Here is a 24,201-nt window from a genome sequence, read left to right on the forward strand (position 1 = left end):
GCGCAGTGGCTCACGCCTGTAATCCTAATATTTTGGAGGCCAAGGCAGATGGATTGCTTGAGCCCAGGGGTTCAAGACCAGCTGGGGCAACATGGCAAAACCTCCCTCTCTGAAAAAAAAAAAAAAAAAAATTAGCTGGGCACAGTGCCAGGTGCCTATAGTCAGTTACTCAGAGGCTGAGGTACGAAGATTGCTTGAGACTAGGAGGTCAACGCTGCAGTGAGCTGAGATTGCACCACTGCACTCCAGCCTGGGCAACAGAGTGAGACCCTGTCTCAAAAAATAAAAATAAGGCTGGGTACAATGGCTCATGCCTATAATCCCAGCACTTTGGGAGGCTGAGGCAAGTGGATCACCTGAGGTCAGGAGTTCGAGACCAGCCTGGCCAACATGGCGAAATCCCGTCTCTACTAAAAGTACAAAAGTTAGCCGGGTGTAGTGGTGGGCACCTGTAATCCCAGCTACTCAGGAGGCTGAGGTAGGAGAATCATTTGAGTCTGGGAAGCGGAGGCTGCAGTGAGCCGAGATCATGCTACTGTACTCAAGCCTGGGCAACAGGGTGAGACCCTGTCTTGAAAAAATAAGTAAATAAATAAGTAATAAAAATAAAAGAACACATAGGGGTGGACTTGCTGGGTCTTATGGTGACTGTTTAACTTTTTGCAGAATTTCTAGACTGTTTTGCACAACTGTGCACCATTTTGCATCCCCACCAGCAAGGTACGAGGGTTCCGATTTGTCCACATCTTTGCCAACACTTGTTACTGTCTGTCTTTTTTATCATAGCCATCATAGTGGAGGAAAAGTGACATCCTGGTGTGGTTTTGGGCTCTTGGCATTTTAAGTTAATCTGTGAAGTACCTACTGTGTGTTGGGAGCCCTGTAAGATCATCACATTGAGTTGTTAAGGGCCTGGAGTCTGGCTCTGCCATCTAATTGCTGGGTGACTTGGGGAGAGTTACTTAACCTCTCTGATCCTCAGTTTCCACACCCATAAATGGGGATATAATACAATTACCCACCGTGCTAACACCCAGCTCGCAGGGTTGTCATGAAGATTGAGTCAGAAACAGTGAGGAGCCTGGCATGTAGAAAGTACGTATTAGCCATTAGCTCACATTTACTATGGTGGAGGTTGTTATTGGTGTGAGTTTCCTAGCATCCCTATGAGTGACTGTTAGCCCAGTCGATCACGTGCCTCTGGAGTGAGATTGCTGGAGGGGAGAATCGTGGTTCACAAGCTGTGTGACCCTGGGCAAGTGCTTTGATGTCCCAGAGTCTTGGTTTCTTCATCTGTAAAGGGGCACACGAACCTCCCCGGGGACTTAGGGCAACGATGCTGTTGAGCTGGTGCCTGTGAATGTGAGGTCTGGCAAAGCCCACAGCAAGTGGCAAATGCCCAGGATGCCTCTGTGGTCATCACCAGTGGACAGATGGAGAAGCAGAGGCTGCACAAGGGTAGGGCACTTGCCTGAGGCTGTCTAAGCAGCAAGCGGCGGAGTGGGCCGTGGGCCTGTCTCCTCATAGCTTCCTGCTGCCGCTCACGACTTTGTCCCACCAGGAGTCCAAGGTCCCTGAGGCAGTGGTCAGAGCCGCACATCTCCCATGTCCTCTGGGGGGCGTCTGCTGGAACAGTAGGCCCGGCCAGGATGGAGTCCAGAAGGTGGCTTTTCTTGCATCTGCCCCGGTCCATGAAAGGGCTGGGTTGGGCGCTGGCCCTGTGCCTGAGGTGGGACTGGGCTCAAGAGAGACCAAGGCCCCTGCTTGAGCCACAGTGCAGACCCTAAGAATGCACTGCAGAGTCAGGGCTTGACTATTTGGGGTGAGACTCACCGCCTCAAGGTGCAGCTGGCCCGGCAGATGGTCAGTGACTGGGGTGGGAATGTGGGGGCCCAGAAACTCACATTCTCCATGTGGCCTGCCAAAACCAGGAAGTGGGGGTTAGGGAATGAGGGAGGAGTCAGGGGTGGACCCCTGACCTGGATGTTCTAGAAGCCCAGCTTATCCCTTCTTACCCAGATCCTCCATCCAAAGCTCCCCGCTGCTGAGCCTTCCTGGCCACCCCGCCAAACACCAGCTTTCTTCACTGCAGGACTTGTCAGTGCCTTTGCTGGCTCATGAAAATATCAAGGTGGGGTTTTCCTAACTGCCTTGACCAAGGAAGAATAAGGCTTGTAAGAGCTGGGTTCCTGGAACCCCACTTTGGGACAGGCTGCCCCCAGCTGACCTTGCAGAAGGTGTGGCCTGGGTCCTGTTCCCTCAAGATCCCCCAGCTCCGGTGTATCCAGGTCTGCCACAAAGCCAGCCCTTAGGCAAGGTTTGGGACATCGGGGGGTGGATTCTCCAGCACGTTTACTGCTGCCATTTCTGCCCCCAGCGCCGCCAACATCAACAGCACCTGCAGTGCTGCTCCATGCCTCCAGTAGGTGTCCAGGTCCCCTGGGGAACCTGCAAAAATCGCAATAATAATACAGCTTCCTGGGCCCAGCTCTGGAGACCTGGGTTCAGCAGGTCTGGGTTAGTGGCCCGGAATCTGAATTTTTCACACTGGGCCCCAGTACCTTGACCCGGGGAGCGTCAGTCTAAAGGGCTGGTGGTCACCTCTGCCTTGATGGTGAAGAACCCCACCCTGGCCCACCCCACGGGACATGCCAGGACCTGCCTCTCTATGGCCTGTTCTCAATGGAGCCTTCTGCACAGGAACGCCAAATTCTTCCTCCTGCTTTAGCACCCAGCCGACACCACCTCCTCCAGGAAGCCTTCCGTGACTACTGCTGTCCCCGCCCAGCCAGTCCAGAGGCTCCCTTGGGCATCCCCAGCCCCCAGGCCTGTCTCAGTCTCGTGACTGTTTCTATAAATACTGATTGCCTCCTGGTCTGTAGGGTGGATCAGGGAGGGAGAGGCTTGTCTTTGTGAGATGCCAGGCCCGCACACAGCAGGTGCTTAATGAGTGTGAGTAGGAGGAATCTTCTGCGTGCCTAGCCGCACAGGCCCCACTGTGGGTCTTCAGTGGAGACAGGGGAACTATCATGGCTGGCTGGCTGGGTGACAGTGGCTAAGCTGCTTTCCCTGTCTGGTCTCTGTTTCTTTCTTTGTTTAAAGAAAGCAACAGACGGAGGTCGGGCATGGTGGCTCACACCTGTAATCCCAGCTACTCAGGAGGCTGAGGCAGCAGAATCGTTTGAACCCAGGAGGTAGAGGTTGCAGTGAGCCAAGATCGTACCACTGCACTTCCAGCCTGGGTGACAGAGCGAGACTCTGTCTCAAAACAACAGAGGCAGGGCTGGGTGATCTCTAAGGCTCCTTGACAACTAAAATCACAAACCTTTGTTGAGACTTACTTTGCGCCCAGCTCTGTGCACAGCGCTTTAGCAGTGTGACCTCACTTCCATTTGTAACCCCCGCCACCCCGGTCCCGGGAAAGGTTCTGTTACTGTAGTCCATCGGATTGGGAAGCAGAGGCACAGAGAGGCAAGGGAGCTTGGCCAAGTCACACAGCCACTCAGCGGCTGATGGGCGCCAAGATCTGCACCCACAGCTAACCCCAGGGCCAAAGTCTTAACTAACTCCCATGATAGCATTTTCCAGAGTAGTTTGTATGTGGTTCTGGGGGACGGGGGGCAGTAGACAGATGTGACAGGAGGGGACACAGAGACAGTGAGGGAGAGGGCCAGGCTGCTTTCAAGACTTTTTTTTTTTTTCTTTGAGACTGAGTCTCGCTCTGTCGCCCAGGCTGGAGTGCAGTGGCACGATCTCGGCTCACTGCAACCTCCACCTCCTGGGTTCAAGCGATTCTCCTGCCTCAGCCTCCCTGAGTAGCTGGCATTACAGGTGCGCACCACCACGCCCAGCTAATATTTGTATTTTTAGTGGAGACGGGGTTTCACCATGTTGGCCAGGCTGGTCTCAAACTCCTGATCTCAGGTGATCCACCCGCCGTGGCCTCCCAAAGTACTGGGATTCCAGGTGTGAGCCACCGCACCAGGCCTCAAGTCTCTTTCAGGCTCTCTGAGAAGATCAGGAGAGAGGCTGGGCCTGATGCCACCACGGCTGTCACACCTCCTGACTCGTAACAGCGGGCAGCCCGGTGTCACCATGGAACCCAATGCCACTGCGTTCCCATGAAATTTATTTTGGCAGCTAATTCACTCGTGATGAGGGCTTCTGGATTCCTGTTTAAAAGGGGGAGAGCAAGTTACCTTTGTAAACACATTCATTTAACTCTAAAATAAAATGAGTAGGTTGAAAGAAAAACATCAGGTAATTAAAAATAAGACTGCTCACACAATAGCTTGTTCCCGAATGTTCACAGCAGCGTGATTCTCATGATGGCCCAAAGGTGGAAACGGCCCAGATGGTCGTCAGTTGTTGAATGAATAAGCAAAATGTGATGTAGCCATGTGACAGAATATTATTCAGCCATAAAAAGAATGAAGTTCTAATAGATGCCACAATATGCATGAAGTTTGAAAACATCATGCTAAGAGAAGTCACACGCAAAAGGCCATGTGTTGTGTGATTCTGTTTTTATGAAATGTCCAGAATAGGCAAATCCATAGAGAGAGAAAGTGAGTTCCTGATTGCCAGGGGCTGGAGGGGGTGGGGAATAGGGAGTGACAGCTCGTGGGTGTGGAGCTTTGGGGTGATAAAAATGTCTGGAATGAGATAGTGGTGATGGTTGCACAATTCTGAATATGTAGTACTAAAAACCACTGACTGTGTACTTTAAACAGGTGAATTTTAAGGTATGTGAGTTATCTCCCAATTTTTAAAATATGGTGCGTTTTGCCAACATGGCAAAATAGAAGCATTAGAAGCTGGGTGCGCTGGTGGTGCCAGTGGTCCCAGCTACTCGGGAGGCGGAGGTAGGAGGATTGCTTGAGCTCAGGAGTTCGAGGCTGCAGCGAACTACGATCATGCCACTGCACTCTAAGCCAGGTGACAGAGTGAGACCGTATCTCTCACAAAAAATATGTAGGCAAGGCCTGGTGGCTCACATCTGTGATCGGCACTTTGGGAGTCCGAGGTGGATGGATTGCTTGAGCTCAGGAGTTTGAGGCCAGCCTGGGTGACATGTTGAAACCCCCTCTCTACCAAAAGGAATGTAAAAGTTATCCAGGAGTGGTGGCATGTGCCCGTAGTCCCAGCTACTTGGGAGGCCGGGCTGGGAGGATTGCTTGAGCCTGGGAGATAGAGGCTAGAGTGAGCCATGACTGTGCCGCTATACTCCAGCCTGGGCAAGAGTGAGACTCTATCTATGGCAATTAAATAAACAAATAAATAAATAAAAATAGAAGTATTAAAATGATCAAAGTGGAAGCTGGCTGGGCCCAGTGGCTCATGCCTGTAATCCCAGCACTTTGGCAGCCCAAGGCAGGCAGATCACTTAAGGTCAGGAGTTCAAGACCAGCCTGGCCAACATGGTGAAACCCCGTCTCCACTAAAAATACAAAAATTAGCCAGGCTTGGTGGTGTGCACCTGTAATCCCGGCTACTGGGGAGGCTGAGGCATGAGAATCATTTGAACCCAAGAAGTGGAGGTTGCAGTAAGCCGAGATCATGCCACTGCACTTTAGCCTAGGTGACAGAGCAAGACTCCATCTCAAAAAAAAAATTAAAAAAAAAAAATAATGGAGGCTGACCCCCTGCCAGGCGCTGCCTTGTCTCTGGGGCTTTAGTGACGTTGCCCTACGGGAACAGCCCAACTACCTCAAAGGCTCTGTGGGCAGCTCCTGCTCAGAGCATGGGGCCGGGGACAGCCAGAGGATGGGGTGCTGGTAGGGGCACAGCCCCCACCCACCAGGCACCCCACCCATCTCCCCTCGGCTTCTGCCCGCAGCATCTCTAACAAGGAGCTTTCGGAGCTGATCGAGCAGCTGCAGAAGAATGCCGACCAGGTGGAGAAGAACATCGTGGACACGGAGGCCAAGATGCAGAGTGTGAGTGCCCCCGTTCCCGCCCGGGTGCCCCTGTGCTACCAGCCCCGTTCAGGACCGGGATCTGTTCGGAATCAGTGATTCCCACCCAGGGGTGATTCTGGCCCCGAGGGAACATGCAGAGACATTTTGGTTTTCACTGTTTGGAAGGAAGGTGCTCCTGGCGTCAGTTGGGGAGGGGAGACGGGGTTGCTGTTGAACACCCTACCATGCAGTGTAGGGCAGGGTCGCCGAGGTCAGGAAGCCCTGCTCTGCGAGAGGAACCCGGCCATTGTTGTTAATACCAGTACCTGCTGGATACTAAGTTCCTCCCACTTCCTGGGCCCTGTGCAAAGCATCTCCTGCCTGGAGGACTGCCATGGGGTCAGGCTCTAGGGAAGCAGCCCAGCCTTGTCCTTGCTGGGTGACCTTGGGCAAGTGAGTCTTTGCACCTGCCCATGAATGGGATTCTCTCTAACCGGGCAGGAGTGATGGTTCCCACCTGGCGGGGTGGTTGTAAAGATTAAATAGATTATTCAGGTAAAGTGCAGAGCTACTATCATTAATATCATTCTCAGTGCTCATCCTGCTGCTGCCAGCACTCAGGGTGCAGGTCATCCTCAGCCTTTTTTGGAGAAGAGAGAGAAAATAGCTACGCAAATCACTTCCCCTCTCTGTGCCTCAGTTTCCCCTTCTGTTACATGGGGATAACTGCCCGGTGGACTCAATGGCACGAAGCCTCTGTACCCTGCGGGACTCATAAGCCTCTGGAATGGTCACCTCTTCGAACCTTCCACCAGCGTCAGCCTGGTGCAACTGGGTTGATGCCCGTTTTGTAGCCTGGAGCAATTGAGGTTCAGAAGGGACTGGGGTGATGAGTCAGTGACAGAGATGGTGCTAGCATTGGCCTGGAGGTGGAGTTACCAGATTTAGCAAATAAAATACAAGATGCCCAGTAACATTTGAATTTCAGAACACAAATCATGTTTTAGTAACAGGAAAGCCCATGTATTATTAGGGAAAGGCTTATGCTAAAACATTATTTGTTGTTTATCTGAAATTCAAGTGTAACTGATCTGTATTTCATCTGGCGTCCCTATGCGGGAGATGACTAAGAGGTGGGACCAGGCCAGGTGCGTAATGACTCACGCCACTGTAATCCCAGTACTTTGGGAGGCCGAGGTGGGCAGATCACTTGAGGTCAGGAGTTTGAGACCAGATTGGCCAATACGGTAAAACCTCATCTCTACTAAAAGTACAAAAATTAGCTGGGCGTGGTGGTGTACACCTATAATGCCAGCTACTCAGGAGGCTTAGGCAGGAGAATCGCTTGAACCTGGGAGGCGGAGGTTGCAGTGAGCCAAGATCATGCCACTGCACTCTAGCCTGGGCAACAGAATAAGACTCTGTCTTGAAAATAACAACAACAACAACAACAAAGAAAGGTGGGACCAGAGGAGTGGGAGGCTGAGGGTGGGGAGGTCAGGAGGGAGGTCAAGGTCTGCTCAGGCCCAGCCATAGTTGTCCAACCCCCTGGCTGCCCCTGATGGCCCAGTTGCCTACCCTCTGAAGGCCTGTCCACACAGCCAAGAGACCCAAGGTGGTGGGTGGGCACAGTCCATGGGGGTGCAGGGGGCAGGTAAGTGGAGACTATGTTCTCCGCCACCAGCTGTCCCCTGCAGGGGCCCCAGGAGTGGGCCTTGCCCTGGCCTCCTTCCTGGGGTCCCGCCCTCCATGCCCTCCTGGGCCTCCACCTCCTGCCTCTCTGGCCTCTACATGTTCCCTCCTGTCAGTTCCCCTCATTATTTGCAGTTTCATCCCCTGCCATCTGAGGCTCCCTGTGGTGGTGGATTTTTTTCTTTATTAAATGAAAAACATCTTTTGGGGGTGTCACTCTTTTTTGTTCATAATAAAAATAATATGTGTTCGTCACACACATTTCAGGACGGATAAACAAGCATAACAAAGTAAATTAAAATCATGAGCCGGGCACGGTGGCTCGCGCCTATAATCTCAGCACTTTGGGAGGCCTCGGCAGGCAGATAACCTGAGCCCAGGAGTTTGAGACAAGCCTGAGCAACGTGGTGAAACCTCGTCTCTACAAAAAATATGAAAAATTTGCCAGGTGTGGTGGTGTGTGTGCCTGTAGTCCCAGCTCCTTGGGAGGCTGAGGTGGGAGGCTCACTTAAGCCCAGGAGGTTGAGGCTGCAGTGAGCTGAGATCACAGCACTGCACTCCAGTCTGGGCAGCAGAGGTAGACCCTGCCTCAATCAATCAATCAGTCAGTCAATAAACTCAATCATGTAGAATTCCACCACCAGAGGTATCTATTGGCTATTAACATATTGGTGTATATCTGTTTGACCTTTGTGTGTGTGTGAGAGAGAGAGAGGGAGAAAGAAGGAAGAGGGTTTAACCTTCTCATTTTATTTTCCTGGAGTAATGACTTGAAATAGGTAATTTTGAACCATTTTTATTTTATTTTTTGCAGAGACAGAGGTCCTTGCTATGTTGTCCAGGCTGGTCTTGAACTCCTGGCCTCAATCCATCCTCCTGCCTCAGCTTCCCAAAGTGCTGGGATTACAGGCGTGAGTGCTTGGCCTGAACTATTTTTTCTTTCTTTCTTTCTTTTTTTTTTTTTTTGAGACAGTCTCACTCTGTCGCCCAGGTTGGAGTGCAGTTGTGCTATCTCGGCTCACTGCAACCCCCGTCTCCTGGGTTCAAGTCATTCTTCTGCCTCAGCCTCCAAAGTAGTTGGGACTACAGGCATGCACCACCACGCCCAGGTAATTTATTTATTTATTTATTTATTTATTTATTTTCAGTAGAGATGGGGTTTCACCGTATTGGCCAGGCAGGTCTTGAACTCCTGACCTTGTGATCCACCCACCTTGGCCTCCCAAAGTGCTGGGATTACAGGTGTGAGCCACCGTGCCCGGCCTATTTTTTTAACTTCAATTGAACTCACTTGAAAAAAGAAGCTAGGCTTTGAAGACTACATGGATCACACAATCTTTTTCTTGTTTTCTTTTTGCTAAAGATACTACTATTTATTTCATTTCCCAGAAGTGCTCTTGAATTTCCCATTTTTTTTAATTGAGGGGAGATTCACGTAACATAAAATTAACCGTGTAATGTGTGCAGTTCAGTGGCATTGAGTACATTCACAATGTTACACAACCATCACCTCGATCTAGTTCCAAAACATTTCCCTTACCCCAGAGGGAAACCCCACACCTTTAACAGTGACTCCCCTCCTCCCCTTTTCCCCGGCAGCCACTCATCTGATTTCTGTCTCTGTGGATTTATTTATTCTGGATATTTGACATAAACAGAATCATACACTGCATCACACATTTATTCAAATGCTAAACATGCAGAAAACTGTACAGTGAACAGCCATATCCCACCGCCCGATCCTACTAATAATGTCTGCTGAATTGGTTTTATCATGTATCTGTGTGTGTGTGTGATTTATTAGATATATCAGTGCCTATCATTTTTTATTTTATTTTTTTATTGAGACAAGGTCTTGCTCTGTCACCCAGGCTGGAGTGCAGTGGTGCAGTCATGACTCACTGAAGCCTCAACCTCCTGGGCTCAAGCAATCCTCCCACCTCAACCTCCCAAGTAGCTGGGACTACAGGTGCATGCTACTATGCCTGGCTCATTTTTGTATTTTTCTTTTTTTTTTTTCTTTTTGAGACAGAGTCTCACTCTGTTGCACAGGCTGGAGTGCAGTGGCCGGATCTCAGCTCACTGCAAGCTCCGCCTCCCGGGTTTACGCCATTCTCCTGCCTCAGCCTCCCAAGTAGCTGGGACTACAGGCGCCCGCCACCTCGCCCGGCTAGTTTTTTGTATTTTTAGTACAGACGGGGTTTCACCGTGTTAGCCAGGATGGTCTCGATCTCCTGACCTCGTGATCCACCCGTCTCAGCCTCCAAAGTGCTGGGATTACAGGCTTGAGCCCCCCCGCCCATCCTTTTTTTTTTTTTTTTTAGAGATAGGGTCTCACTGTGTTGACCAGGCTGGTCTCCAACTCCTGAGCTCAAGCAGTCCTCTGGCCTGGGCTTCCCAGAGTGCTGGGATTATAGGCGTGAGCCACTGCACCTGACCTTTATGACTTAAAAAAAACTTTTTTTTTAAATCAAGATATAACTTACATAAACTGTAGAGAATCATTTTTATTTTTTTTTTTTTATTGAGACAAGGTCTTGCTCTGTCACCCAGGCTGGAGTGCAGTGGTGCAGTCATGACTCACTGAAGCCTCAACCTCCTGGGCTCAAGCAATCCTCCCACCTCAACCTCCCAAGTAGCTGGGACTACAGGTGCATGCTACTATGCCTGGCTCATTTTTGTATTTTTCTTTTTTTTTTTTCTTTTTGAGACAGAGTCTCACTCTGTAGCCCAGGCTGGAGTGCAGTGGCCGGATCTCAGCTCACTGCAAGCTCCGCCTCCCGGGTTCACGCCATTCTCCGGCCTCAGCCTCCCGAGTAGCTGGGACTACAGGCGCCCGCCACCTCGCCCGGCTAGTTTTTTGTATTTCTTAGTAGAGACGGGGTTTCACCGTGTTAGCCAGGATGGTCTCAATCTCCTGACCTCGTGATCCACCCGTCTCGGCCTCCCAAAGTGCCGGGATTACAGGCTTGAGCCACCGCGCCCAGCCAGAAGTGTCTACATTTGAAGACTTCACCTGGTTGAATTTTTGCATCAATAGATACCCAGATAACCACTGTCTGGGGCAAGATGGATAACACCGTCTAGAAAGCTCCCTGGCCATCTCCCCAGTTGATCAACCCTATGCTAATCTCTCTCACCATCGATCAGTTCTGCCTGACTTTGAACTTTTGAACACTAGCCTCCCTCAGCTAGATGTTCTCTTTCTCTGTCAGCCAGTGTTTTGAGAGAACTTGCATTCCCACTGGGCACCTTCACGAATTAGGCAATGATTAATGGACTTCTTCCTTTTGCGGAATTAATCTTTGATCTGCAGCTCAGGGAAGCCGGTGATAATGGAGTGAATAAAATTCCACTCCAAGTCAAGAAGCTGATGTTTTGTTGTAATTAACACACACCAGCCTACCCAGGGTTGGGGGATGCCTGGTTCCATTGGCTTTTTGGATTGGTTGGTTTGTTTGAGGTAGGGTCTCGCTTTGTCGCCAAGGCTGGAGTGCAGTGGTGCAATCTTAGCTCACTGCAGCCTTGAACTCCTGGACTCAAATGATTCTCCTGCTCCAGCTGCCTGAGTAGCTAGGACTATAGGTGCCTGCCATCACACCCAGCTACCTTTTAAAAATATTTTTTAAGAAATGGGGTCTCACTATATTGCCCAGGCTGGTCTTGCACTCTTGGGCTCAAGCAATCCTCCCACCTCAGCCTCCCAAAGTGTTAAGATTACAGGTATGAGCCACTGTGCCTGGCCTCCATTGGCTTTTCGAGACATCAGCCTCACCTCCAGTCCCCTGGGGAGCCAGGCCTGTTCACCCTTCAGCCCTTCCAGACTTAGCCAGGCAAAGACACTCTTGACACATTTTCTTCCTCCAAGAGGAAGCCAAGTCTTTACTTCATACCAGGCACCACGTCGCCCCTGTGTATTTCTTATTTTTCTTCCTTTGGCGTTTTCTTTTTTAAAAACAACTTTATGGAGACATATTTCACTTTAAACATGCTCCCACTGCCAGTGTACAAATGAATGATTTTGAGGAACTTTAGCAAGGGATGGAACCATGCCCAAGAATCAGTTTCAGAATATTTTCATCTTGTGCCTATTTACGGTTAATACCTCTTCCCAGCCCTGCCGCAGGCAACCGCTAAGAGACAGAGACTTTCTCTTCACATCAATGGATCCCACACCACGTGGACTCTGTCGGGCTTCTTTCCCTTCGAATAACATCTTCCAGGCTCATTCAGATGGAGCACAGTCCGTAGTTCCTGATCTTTGTTACGAAGTGGTATTTCTCACTTCACTTCGCAAAGTGGGTATTTTCCTTATGCCCATTGTAGAGATGGGAATGCTGAGACCCAGCTAGGGGCAGGGACTGGGGGCCGCCTCTGAGTGCTCCAGGGTCAGCCAACGTGCACTTAGTCCCCACACTGACATGTCACTGCCTCCCCTGTGGGACTGGGGATGCCTCAGGGATTCATTCCCAGGACCTGGCATGGTGCAGACTCACAGCCAGGCTTCTTGGATACTGACACAGTGAATTAACCCTCTGTGTTTAGAAACCTACTGTCCCGGCTGCCATTCATTGCTCTTCCCTAAACAAACAGAAGCCCTGTACTCATCAACAACCATCGATGGGCCCTCTCAGATATCCGCCCCCCCCCCCCGCTCTGTTCCTTCTTGCTGGTGCCACCTCTCTGTCACCTGGCTGCTGCCACAGACCACTGCCTGCCTTCCCAGCCCACACCCTTGCTGCTGATGTCGTCTCTCTGCAGAGCCCATGGAAGCATCGCCTTTAAGCAGAAATGGAGCTGTGCGGGATCCCTCCTGGCAGCGTTCTGTGCTCTGGCCCTCCCCGCCTGCCCTGTTTCCTCCCTATCCACAGTGGCCTTTTCACTATCGCTCAGTCGTAGCTCGCTCTCTGCTGCCTCAGGACCTTTGCACAGGCTGTCCCTGTGCCTGGAACACCTGTCCCTTTCATCCTTTGTTCTTAGCTTGTGCCTCCGCTGCAGAGAGGCTTCCCTGACCACCAGAGCTGAAGTAGGTCCGCTCGTTCTGCCTCTGGGGCGTTTCTTTCCTAAACACTGACTTGGAGGGACTTGCAGTCACCTCCATGAGGCTCGTCCTTTGGCCTTCCTGGTGGCCTCGCAGACTGGGCTGTGAGTGCCGGGCAGGGAGGCCGTGTCTCTTCTGTTCACAGCTGTGTCCCAACACCTGGCATACAGTAGGCACTTGAGCTCTGTTTGCTGGGTGGCTGGAGGACAGGCTGGAGGGGCATAAGGAAAATACCCGCTTTGCAAAGTGAACTGAGAAATACCACGTAGCAGCAGAGAGATGGAACTACCAACCGCGCTCCAGCTGGACAAGCCCAGAAGATGTTATTCAAAGGGAAAGAAGGGGAGCACCTTGCTGACCCCTTTCCTCCCACCCCTCCCATTGCCACCGTGCCCGCTCTTGGCTTCTGTCCATTGTCCCCTCTCTTATGGCCCTCACAGGATGTGGCTCGGCTGCAGGGCGGTCGGCAGCCTGAGCACCGAGACGTGACCCTGCAGAAGGTGTTGGACTCCGAGAAGCTGCTCTATGTGCTGGAGGCGGACGCGGCCATTGCCAAGCACATGAAACACCCACAGGGGGACATGATTGCTGAGGAGTAGGTTCCTTCGGCTTCTTATCCCAGGGGAGCCATCGGGGGCTGTGGGCCAAGGCAGGGGGTACTGTTCAGCATTTGGGAGCCCGAGTCAGGGGTCATCAAGGGCTTACTAGGTGCCAGGCACGTGCCAAAGGCTTCACACGATCCTCTTTTTTTTTTTTTTTTTTTTTTTTTTGAGACAGGGTTTTTCTCTTGTTGCCCAGGCTGGAGTGCAATGGTGTAATCTTGGCTCACTGCAACCTCTGCCTCCCCAGTTCAAGCGATTCTCCTGCCTCAGCCTCCCAAGTAGCTGGAATTACAGGCGTGCACCACCACGCCCGGCTAATTTTGTATTTTTAGTAGAGACGGGGTTTCTCCATGTTGGTCAGGCTGGTCTCAAACTCCAGACCTCAGGTGATCCGCCCGCCTCGGCCTCCCAAAGTGCTGGGATTATAGGCGTGAGCCACCTTGCCCGGCCTCACATGATCCTCTTGATGACCCTATTTTGCAGTTGGGGAAACCGAGGCTTAGGGAGTTGATATCCCTTGTTCTGGAGCCACCAGGCTGACCTGTGAGCTTTTGAGCGAGCTCTCCCGCTGCCTGGTGCCCTGTCCCTGGCTTCCTTGGCTCACAACTCCCGGTTCAGTTTATCTTGGATGGATCAGCCTTCCTGACTCCTGCCTTGTCCCCACCTCCACCCCAGCAAGGGCAGGGCTCTCTTGATGCCCCACGACCCTTGGCACTTGTCCTTGGCATGGCATGCACCACCCCGTGGGCCCTGCTGGGTGGCAGACTCCAGAAAACAAGATCCTTCCTGCTTATTCCAGAACCTTCTATGGTTCTGGGCACATAGTAGGCTCTCAGGAAACTCTGATGGGGGAAGGAAGGTTGATGGAAAGTGGGTGGGGCCAGGCACGGTGGTTCACGTCTGTAATCCCAGCACTTTGGGAGGCCGAAGCGGGCGGATCACCTGAGGTCGGGAGTTTGAGACCAGCCTGACCAACATGGTGAAACCCCGTCTCTACTAAAAATACAAAATTAACCAGGTGAGGTGGCGCATGCCTGTCATCCCAGCTACTCCAGAGGCTGAGGCAGGATAATCGCTTGAAACCGGGAGGTGGAGGTTGCCATGAGCTGAGATTGCGCCACTGCACTCCAGCCTGGGCGACAGAGCAAGACTCTGTCTCAAAAAAAAAAAAAAAAAAAAAGTACGTGGGAGGAGGGGTGACAGGATGCCCTGATTGTCTGGAACCAAAGGCCATGGTCACTGTGTCCTTCCAGGACACCGAGGCCAGGGTTTGGGTGGGAGGCCCCTTGTGAGGTACAGGCAGTGCCAACCAGCCCCACTAAGCGGGCGGCCTCTCTCCCATCAGTATCCGCCAGCTGAAGGAGCGCGTGACCAACCTGCGCGGGAAACACAAGCAGATCTACAGCCTGGCGGCGAAGGAAGTGGACCCACAGGTCAACTGGGCGGCGCTGGTGGAGGAGAAGCTGGTATGGCCTGGACGGGGCCGCCTGCTGCAGGGCTTCAGCTGGCGAGGGGGCCGTGCGTGTGCAGGGAGAGCCTTGCCATGTAATGGGCATCCCGGGTCTTACCAGGGAGAGAGCCATGGTCCTGATGATTTTCCAATGTGCCCGTGAGAGGAGTGAGGCTCAGAGAAGTGCAGCGCCAAGTCAGGGTCACACAGCTCGAGCGGTGGAGATTCGGACTCTGTCCTGTCATCCACACCTCGCTGCTGCTCCTGAGTCCCACTTTCCAGCCCTGGCATGTTGGGGTCCTGGTGACGTTTTGTGGGCAGGCTGGGGCAGGAGTGGCCAGACTTCTGGCCTGTCGCTCCCTTTCCTGGCCCTCGCCACAGAGAAGCACACAGCCACTGCAGCTAGGTGTCCCGGGTTCGAGCCTCAGCTTCCCCAATTTTATTTATTTATTTATTTATTTATTTATTTATTTATTTATTATTTATTCATGAGACAAGGTCTCACTCCATCGCCCAGGCTAGAGTGCAGTGGCATGATCACGGCTCACTGCAACCTCAATTTCCCAGGCTTAGGTGATCCTCCCACCTCAGCCTCCCAAGTAACTGGAATTACAGGTGCACGCCACCACACCTGGCTAATTTTTTGTATTTTTGTAGAGACGGGGCTTTGCCACATTGGCCAGGCTTGTCTCAAACTCCTGAGCTTCCCCAATTTTATTTTTTATTTATTTTTTTATTTTTGAGACAAGGTCTTACTCTGTCTCCCAGGCTGGAGTGCAGTGGCATGATCACGGCTCACTGCAGCCTCAACTTCCCAAGCTCAGGTGATCCTCCTACCTCAGCTTCTCAAGTAGCTGGGAGTACAGGTGCATGCCACCACACCTGGCTAATTTTTTCTATTTTTGTAGAGACGGGGCTTTGCCACATTGGCCAGGGTGGTCTCAAACTCCTGGGCTCAAGTGATCCACCCCCCTTGGCCTCCCAAAGTGCCGGGATGACAGGTATCAGCCACCATGCCTGGCCAGCTTGTCCACTGTTAGTGGCATGACCCTGGGCAGGTGACTTGCCCTCACTCAGCCTCTGTGTCCTCATCTGAGAGATGGAACAGTAACCATGTGGACCTCTGAGGCTCTGTGAGATGAAAGATGATAACGGGTCAGCGCTCAGCAAATGGAACTTCAGGGTTGAAGGTGTGGCCGGCATCTCCCTGTGGCTCTGCGGGGCCCTGTGAAAAAGAGAGCACCATCATGCCCACCCCCGAGGCTCCTGGGGTGGCCGCACATCCCCAGCCCTTAGCCCACCCTCTCCCTATTGCTTCTCTGCCCTGCCGGCCAGGACAAGCTGAGCAGTCAGAGCTTTGGGACTGACCTGCCGCTGGTGGACCACCAAGTGGAGGAGCATAACATCTTTCACAACGAGGTCAAGGCCATCGGGCCCCACCTGGCCAAGGACGGGGTCAAGGTGGGGCATGTGCTGGTGTGGTGGGGACCCAGGGATGGAGGGGGCCGCGCCTGCGTCCTGGCCCTGACCCGTGCCCTCGGCTCTGTCCTCAGGAGCAGAACAGCGAACTTCGGGCCAAGTACCAGAAACTGCTGGTGAGGAGCTCCCTGGGGGAAAGGCATCATGGGGAGAGGAGAGGATGGGAAGCTTGGAGTCGGGGGGACAAGGATGTATTCTTTTAAAAATAACACAGGCAGCTAGGCATGGTGGCTCCGGCCTATAATTCTAGCACTTTGGGAGGCAGAGGCAGGAGGATCACTTGAGCCCAGGAGTTTGAGACCCACCTGGGCAACATAGTGAGACTCCAGCTCTCCAAACAATGTAAAAATTAGCGGGGCTTGGTGGCATGCTGTGGTCCCAGCTACTTGGGAGGCTGAAGTGGGAGGATTGTTTGAGTCCAGGAGGCGGAGGCTGCAATAAGCTGAGATCATGCTGCTCCACTCCAGCCTGGGAAACAGAGCAAAACCCTGTCTTAAAAAAAAAAAAAAAAAAAAAAAAAAAAGGCGTGCAGTAAACGTTTCAATCAGGAGAGGGGTTGAGGTGGGAAGAGACATGCCCCAGCCTCTTCCTGAGCGACTGCCAGGTTTACCCTGGTTGCTCAGGGTAAACCCTAATAGACCCCAAGGGTACAGCCTGTCCTGCTTATTTCTTTATTAAGTATCTGCTGTGTGCCAAGTAGGATGCCACTTGCTTTCTGTACAAAAGCTTTCCATTTTCCTTCCCAAACCTTTAAAGAATGCATCGTTTTAAAAATTGCATGAGTGTTATGCAAATACTTTCTCGTTGCGGATGTTTCAGACATCTCAGAGAACGCAGAGGCAGCACTGTCGTTGTAAGGAGCCATGCTGCCTCTGCTCCTTAGTATTAGTGGTGCCACCTTGAGCGAGTTACTTAGCCTCTGGGAGCCTCAGTTTCCTCATCTGTGAAATGGAGTTCCTACCTGTTCCTGTCTCATAGGGTCGCTCTGAGGATGAAATGAGTCAATGTTGCAGAAGTTCGTAGCGCAGTGCTGGCTCGCGGAGGGCCCCATGTACCAAAATGCAAACATCCCTCCTTTCCCTTGCACCCCCGCTTCTCAGACGTAAAGTGGTGCTTTCCTTCCAGCCCTCTGTAAGACGATCGCGATAAAGATCAAAGTAGCAGCTATAGTCACTGATATTTGTTGAGCACCAACTAACTATATGCCAGTCTGTGTGCGCTGTGAGGTCAGGACTTTCATCGTCCCCATTTACAGATGGGCAAACTAAGTCTTCACAAAAGTGTCAGTTCCGCAAGGGTTTTGTGTGTTTCGTTCACTGCTGTATCCCCAGTGCCTGGAGCCATGTCCAGCGCGTAGGAGATGCTCAATAAACATTTGCTGAATGAATGAATGAGTTTCAGGGGGTCAGGTGACTTGTCTAAGGGGACCTGGCCTGGAAGTGGCTAAGCTGGGCTTGTCCTCAGGCCGGCCATAGCTGGGCCCTGCAGGAGGTGGGGAAGGAAGTGAGCAGTGGCAGTGGGCTGAGGACGCAGCCCTGTCCTTGTCCCGGCCCCTTCAGGCAGCATCACAGGCCCGGCAGCAGCACCTGAGTTCACTGCAGGACTACATGCAGCGCTGCACCAACGAGCTGTACTGGCTAGACCAGCAGGCCAAGGACCGCATGCAGTACGACTGGAGTGACCGCAACCTCGACTATCCCAGCCGCCGGCGCCAGTACGAGGTGGGCGCTGGGGGCCTGGGACGTCAGGGAGGAGGCAGCCCTGGAGAGAGCACAGGCCCGTCAGGCTGGGCACTGAGGCCCCTCCACTGCCCCGCACTGCAGAATTTCATCAACCGGAACCTGGAGGCCAAAGAGGAGAGAATCAACAAACTGCACAGCGAGGGTGACCAGCTGCTGGCAGCCGAGCACCCCGGGAGGAACTCCATTGAGGTGTGTGCACCCCAAGACCAGACACTTCCTCCAGGGTGGCTTCTGGTTGGCCTCTGCCTGTGGGTTGCCTGGAGCTTGGGCAGACCCCGGAGCTGGGGGTCCTGCAAGCTGCATCTTGTGTCTGTCTGTCTCTATCTTGCTGTGTCTGACTCTGCCTCCTTCATTTATCCTGATCCGTTGACACCTCTGCCCTAAGCCCCTGGACTTCTGAAGCCCCCTAGAGTTGCTGCAACAAGTTAAAACAAACTTAGTGGCTTTAAACAACAGAAATTCATTCTCTCAGAGGTCTGTGGGCTGTAAGTCTGAAATCAAGGTGTCTTAGGGTTTCATTCCCTCTGGAAGCTCCAGGACATGTACCTTCCTTGCTCTTCCAGCTTCTGGGGGTTGCCAGCAGCCCTTGGCTTGTGGCTGTATCATTTCAGTCCCTTCCTCCATCTTCACACGGCCTTCTCTCCCCATGTCTCTCTGTGTCCTCTCTTCTTATAAGGATGCCAATCAATGGATTTAGGGCTTACCCTAATTTCAGGATCCTTAACTAATGACATCTGCAAAGATCCTATTCCCAAATAAGGTCGCATTCTTCCCAACCCCCACAGTGCCCCTGCCAACCCCACCTGAGATGGAGTTTTGCTGTTGTCGCCCAGGCTGGAGTGCAGTGGTGCGATCTTGGCTCACTGCAACCTCCGCCTCCCAGGTTGAAGTGATTCAACCCCAGCCTCCCGAGTAGCTGGGACTACAGGCGCACGCCACCACACCCAGCTAATTTTTGTATTTTTAGTAGAGACGGGGCCTCATCATGTGGGCCAGGCTAGTCTTGAACTCCTGACCTCAGGTGATCCACCCGCCTCGGCCTCCCAAACTGCTGCGATTACAGACGTGAGCCACCATGCCTGGCCAGGGTCATGGATTTGGTGGGACACTGTTTGGTCCATGACAGTGCCTTTGTGCAGATTTGCTGAAGGCACTACTTTAGGCAGACACAGCCCCCACTTGCCCCTTGTGCACCGCACAGCCTGGGCATCCATATGTGGCATCCCTGTTTGGTCCCTGACGTAACCCCTCTCTCCTCCTCCCACCCCTGAGCAGAAGTTGGCTACCTCTGTGGTAACCACTCCCAGAGAGATGCCAGATGCCTCCCTCCCCCACCATGCCCTACCCCAATATCCCAGTGGTCCCTCCCTTGGTGTCTGCGGTCCCTGCCCAATGGTGACCAGCCCCTTCTTCTGGCAGGCGCACATGGAGGCTGTGCACGCAGACTGGAAGGAGTACCTGAACCTGCTCATCTGCGAGGAGAGTCACCTCAAGTACATGGAGGACTACCACCAGGTACCTGCCTCTCCTGGGAGTCCCCCCAGCACCAGTGGTGCTACTCTCTGAGAGCGCTCAGTGCCTACTTGGCTCATGTGTGGCCTCGTGCTGCTTGGTCCAGGAGCCTTGCGGGGCTGCCATCCCAGGCCCCCAGCACCCATGCTTCTGATGGCGTGTGCAGACATGTCCCAAGCTTGCCAGCCCCTGTCCATCCTCCTTGGGGACCAGGGCCAGAGTCTGATTCCCCAGGTCACATGGGGTCTAGGGTGAGTGTGTGGGGTTTATAATCTTGGTAAAATCTATAATATGCATGCAGATACATAAAACAAAATTTGTTTTTTGTTTTGTTTTTGGTTTTGGTTTTGAGAGAGAGTCTCACCTTGTCACTCAGGCTGGAGTGCAGTGGTGCAATCTCGGCTCACTGCAACCTCTGCCTCCTGGGTTCCAGCGATTCTCCTGCCACAGCCTCCTGAACAGCTGGGATTACAAGTGTACATCAACACACCCAGCTAATTTTTGTATTTTCAGTAAAGGCGGGGTTTTGCCATGTTGGTCAGGCTGGTCTCGAACTCCTGAGCTCAGGTGATTCGCCTGCCTCGGCTTCCCAAAGTGCACCCTGAGGCCCTGGCTCTGGCTGGATTACAGGTGTGAGCCATCGCACCTGGCCAGTTTGCCATTTTTAAGTGTACAATTCGGTGGCATTCATTGCATTCGCAATATTATGCAACCATCACCACCATCTACTTGCAAAACTTTCTATGACCCCAAAGAGAAACCCTATACCCTGGTCGGGCACAGTGGCTCACGCCTGTAATTCCAGCACTTTGGGAAGCTGAGGCGAGTGGATCACCTGAGGTCAGGAGTTCGAGACCACCCTGGCCAACATGATGAAACCCCATCTCTACTAAAAATACAAAAGTTAGCCAGGCGTGGTGGCCCATACCTGTAATCCCAGATGGGAGGCTGAGGCAGGAGAATTGCTTGAACCCAGGAGGCAGAGGTTGCAGTGAGCTGAGATTGTGCCATTGTACTCCAGCCTGGGCGACAGAGCGAGACTCCGCCTCAAAAAAAAAAAGCAAAAAACAAAACAAAACAAAAAAAACCCTGTACTCATTAGGCAGTAAGTCTTCCATTCCCGCTCCCGCAGCCCCAGGTCACCTTTGGTCTTCTTGCTGTCTCTGTGGACTTGCCTGTTCCAGATGTTTCACATCTAGAACGAATATGAAGAATCAGTGGGATCATGCAGTCTCTGCCCTTTTGTGTCTGGCTTCTCTCACTGAGCGTGTTTTCCGGGTTCGTCCGTGTTGTAGCATTTTCAGTGCCTCACTCCTTTTTATGGCTGAATCATATCCCATTGTATGGCTAGACCACTGTGTTTATCCACTCATCTGTGGCTGGACAGTTGTCTGTTTCCAGAGGAGTGAGAGTGCTTAAGAAGCTGCGGGTAATTCTTAGGATTGAGATGTCCGGGGAAAGCTGGATGTGGGCGACGCCGTGTCACTCCTCATTCACTGAGCTGCACGGTGGGGGCTTCAGGTCCTCTTCACGGCTGCAGCCCAGGTGCTCAGCCCAGGGGATAGCTGACAGTGACCCAAGAGTTGATAGACTGAAGAACGGGCAAGAGAATTTTCGAGAACAAAAAGGGGAGGCTATTATCAAAACCTAGAAAGAAACTGTAGTAGTAAGTCTGGGTGTTCCTAGTACAGAGAGAGGAATTGAATCAAGGACACTTCAAGACTTACTGGTATATCAAAGAAAACATGTCACAGAGGTGGCATCTCATGGATGGGTGGGAAGGGACCTGCCTTCTCCCAGTGAGGCCCCTAAGGAGCCAGCTCAGGGAGGGTGAGGCTGTTTCCACGCAGAGGAGCCTCAGGCTCAGTGCAGGGTCCCATGCTGGACTCCCAGTGAACTGGAGGCCCAGCCCCGCCTGGGGGATGAGCTTGAAGCCTCGGAGAGAAGCCCAGGTGCTTCTAGTGGTTTCCTGGCTGTGACAGAGCCACCTTCTCCCCAAGTTCCACAAAGACGTGAAGGACGCTCAGGAGCTGCTGCACAAGGTGGACTCGGACCTGAACCAGAAATACGGCCCTGACTTCAAGGACCGGTACCAGATTGAGCTGCTGCTGCGGGAGCTGGATGTGAGCGAGGGCCCAGGACCCCTGCTGGCCCGGGGGGGCGGGGGACCCCTCTACACCATGCCTTCCCTCAGCCCTGGACAGAGCCCCCCACAGCACCCCACCTGCTGACCCCAGCCCCTACTCGGCGCCCTCCCACCAGGGGGAAGGCTGTTGGTCTCACCGGGCCCCTGACCCTGTTCTCTTCAGGACCAGGAGAAGGTGCTGGACAAGTATGAGGACGTGGTGCGGGGGTTGCAGAAGCGAGGCCAGCAGGTGGTGCCCCTCAAGTACCGCCGGGAGACTCCGCTCAAGCCCATCCCCGTGGAGGCACTCTGTGACTTTGAGGGGGAGCAGGTGCGCGGGGCCAGCTCCTCTGTTCACATCACTACAAAGTCTTTGGGGTAACATGGCTGGATCTGGGGCCTCAGGCGACGTTCTCAGGAGCCTCTGCCTGTCTCCATGGTTGGTGTCACTCTGCCAACCCTTTACCTCATGCAGGCCGACTGGCACCCCCATGCCGCCCCCACCTCGCCTGCCCTGGCCTTGTGTTCCACCAGCTTAGCAACCCCAGTCCCACCTCAGAAGTCCCCAGCCAGGTTCTCATTGGCCCACTGAGTCACGTGTCCACCCTACACCAATCACTGTGGCCGGGGAACGCCAGTGTCCACCCTATACCAGTGACTGTGGCCGGGGAATGCCAGTCTCACATTGGCCAGGTCCAAGTCACATGTCCATCTGGAGCTTGGGAATGGAGAAGGAATGAGACCACAGGGACTGGGAATTGGGAGGGACGGTTCCTCAAAGGGAAATGGAGGTGGGTTGCTGGGCCAGCAGCCTCAACATATGTGCTCCTCCTGCATAATCCTCCCAACTCTTTGGGGAGGGTCCAAGTGATGAGCCGAGGGTCCCCAGGTCCAAGAGTCCAGGGTGAGATGGCTACCGCGCTCGCAGGCCCTCAGCCCCTCCCGGGACCCTGACTGTCTGGCCTGCCCTTGCCAGGGCCTGATTTCACGGGGCTACAGCTACACCCTGCAGAAGAACAACGGGGAGAGCTGGGAACTCATGGACAGCGCTGGGAACAAGCTGATTGCTCCGGCTGTCTGTTTCGTGATCCCCCCCACAGACCCTGAGGCCCTGGCTCTGGCTGACAGGTACAAGGGCAAAGGCGGGAGTCTGCATGGACCAGCCCCACCCCCAGGGCTTCTCAGGCCCCATTCATAGCCCTGGGCATTTGGACTCAGCCTGTGGGGAGCGGGGGGTTGCTGACACTCTCCATCTGTACCCCCTTGGAGGTTCATGCAGGAGAGGGGCAGATCGTGGGCCGGCTGACTTGCTGAACATGAATGTCCAGCTCTTGGCTTCGTCCAGCAAGCAGTTTCTAAGGGCCCCTGGCTCCCACACGCACTGCTCCCGGTACCTGCAGCTCCCAGCCCCTCGACTGTGGACTCAGCTGGAATCAGGGCTCCCTCCTCTGCTCCCAGGCACCTTCTTCCACTGCACACACCACTTTTTATTGACTATCATATGTGTCAGTCTCGTTGGGCTCCTTGAATTTCCTCTCTCCAGGGCCTAGTTAAGTACCTGGTGGAAAGTTGGTGCCCAGGAACTCCTTGCTGAATGAGTGGATGATTCAAGGAATGCCTTCATTTATTCATTCAAGTATTTATTGAGCACCTACTGTGTATGCTCCCTCAGAGGTAACATCTTGGTGGAGATTATTGGACAATTTTAGGTAGTTTAAGACTTCCTATGAAGAAGAGGAAGGAGGAGGAGTTCTGAGCCCAGGAGCACACAAAGGCCAGCACGACAGTGAGCACTCGCTGTCTGCATCTAAGGAGCTGTCAGGCTCCTCTGGGGTGTCTGCCCAGCCAGTCTGCTGTCGTGTCTCTGTGGGTGCAAGGGGTGGTGGGCTGCCCAGGTTCCCAGCTCATTTCTGTCCTCACAGCCTGGGCAGCCAGTACCGGAGCGTGCAGCAGAAGGCAGCCGGGAGCAAACGCACGCTGCAGCAGCGGTATGAGGTGCTGAAGACCGAGAACCCTGGAGGTGGGTGCCAGGGCCACTCGCCTGAGGCTCTGGGGGTGCCAGGGAGGGGCTGGACCCAGGGTATATGCTGTGGATGAGATGGCAGGGGCCTGGCAGGAGGTGGGGGGCTGGGTGCCTAGGTCCCTCCCTGGGCCTCACACCCCTGGCCCATTGTCACACCTGCCTGTGTCCTCCCTCCCTCCACAGATGCCTCTGACCTACAAGGGCGGCAGCTGCTGGCTGGCTTGGACAAGGTGGCCAGAGACCTGGACCGGCAGGAGAAGGCCATCACAGGGATCCTGCGGCCACCGCTGGAGCAAGGCCGGGCTGTGCAGGACAGTGCTGAGCGGGCCAAAGACCTCAAGGTACCTGTGGGTCAGGAGCACAGACGGGGCCTGGGGAGCCCTGCACTGGCCCCCTGGCTCCCTGGGGGCCCCTATTCGAGGTCTTTTCCCCATGGGGTCTTAGGACATTCACTGCAGGTGTCTGACAGGGACAGCCTGCTGCATGTAACCGGGTCCCGAGTCGTGGAGGTGGCAGGGCTGCCCTCATCACCTCCCCAGTTTCCAAACCAAGGACCAGGCCGCCAGGCTCTTTCCAGACACATCCCCAGGAGAAAGAGCCAAGGCTTGCACTGTCCCTGCATGGCTTGTCGATCT

General features: G+C 53.4%; 1 protein-coding gene across 1 annotated transcript in view; it reads left to right on the top strand.

The window, feature by feature from the left end:
• PPL (periplakin) overlaps positions 1 to 24,201 on the top strand; it is a 55,650-nt gene that overhangs the window by 21,784 nt on the left and 9,665 nt on the right. Inside the window, exons 2-14 of the mRNA XM_031658501.1 lie at positions 5,840 to 5,939; positions 13,074 to 13,228; positions 14,581 to 14,701; positions 16,021 to 16,146; positions 16,239 to 16,280; positions 17,724 to 17,885; positions 17,988 to 18,095; positions 19,326 to 19,421; positions 21,419 to 21,541; positions 21,728 to 21,874; positions 22,520 to 22,671; positions 23,466 to 23,563; positions 23,750 to 23,907. Coding sequence (XP_031514361.1) covers positions 5,840 to 5,939; positions 13,074 to 13,228; positions 14,581 to 14,701; positions 16,021 to 16,146; positions 16,239 to 16,280; positions 17,724 to 17,885; positions 17,988 to 18,095; positions 19,326 to 19,421; positions 21,419 to 21,541; positions 21,728 to 21,874; positions 22,520 to 22,671; positions 23,466 to 23,563; positions 23,750 to 23,907 — 1,588 coding nt within the window. The remainder of the gene's footprint in view (positions 1 to 5,839; positions 5,940 to 13,073; positions 13,229 to 14,580; positions 14,702 to 16,020; positions 16,147 to 16,238; positions 16,281 to 17,723; positions 17,886 to 17,987; positions 18,096 to 19,325; positions 19,422 to 21,418; positions 21,542 to 21,727; positions 21,875 to 22,519; positions 22,672 to 23,465; positions 23,564 to 23,749; positions 23,908 to 24,201) is intronic.

This window comes from Papio anubis, chromosome 18, assembly GCF_008728515.1.
Source record: "Papio anubis isolate 15944 chromosome 18, Panubis1.0, whole genome shotgun sequence".
NCBI lineage: Eukaryota > Metazoa > Chordata > Mammalia > Primates > Cercopithecidae > Papio > Papio anubis.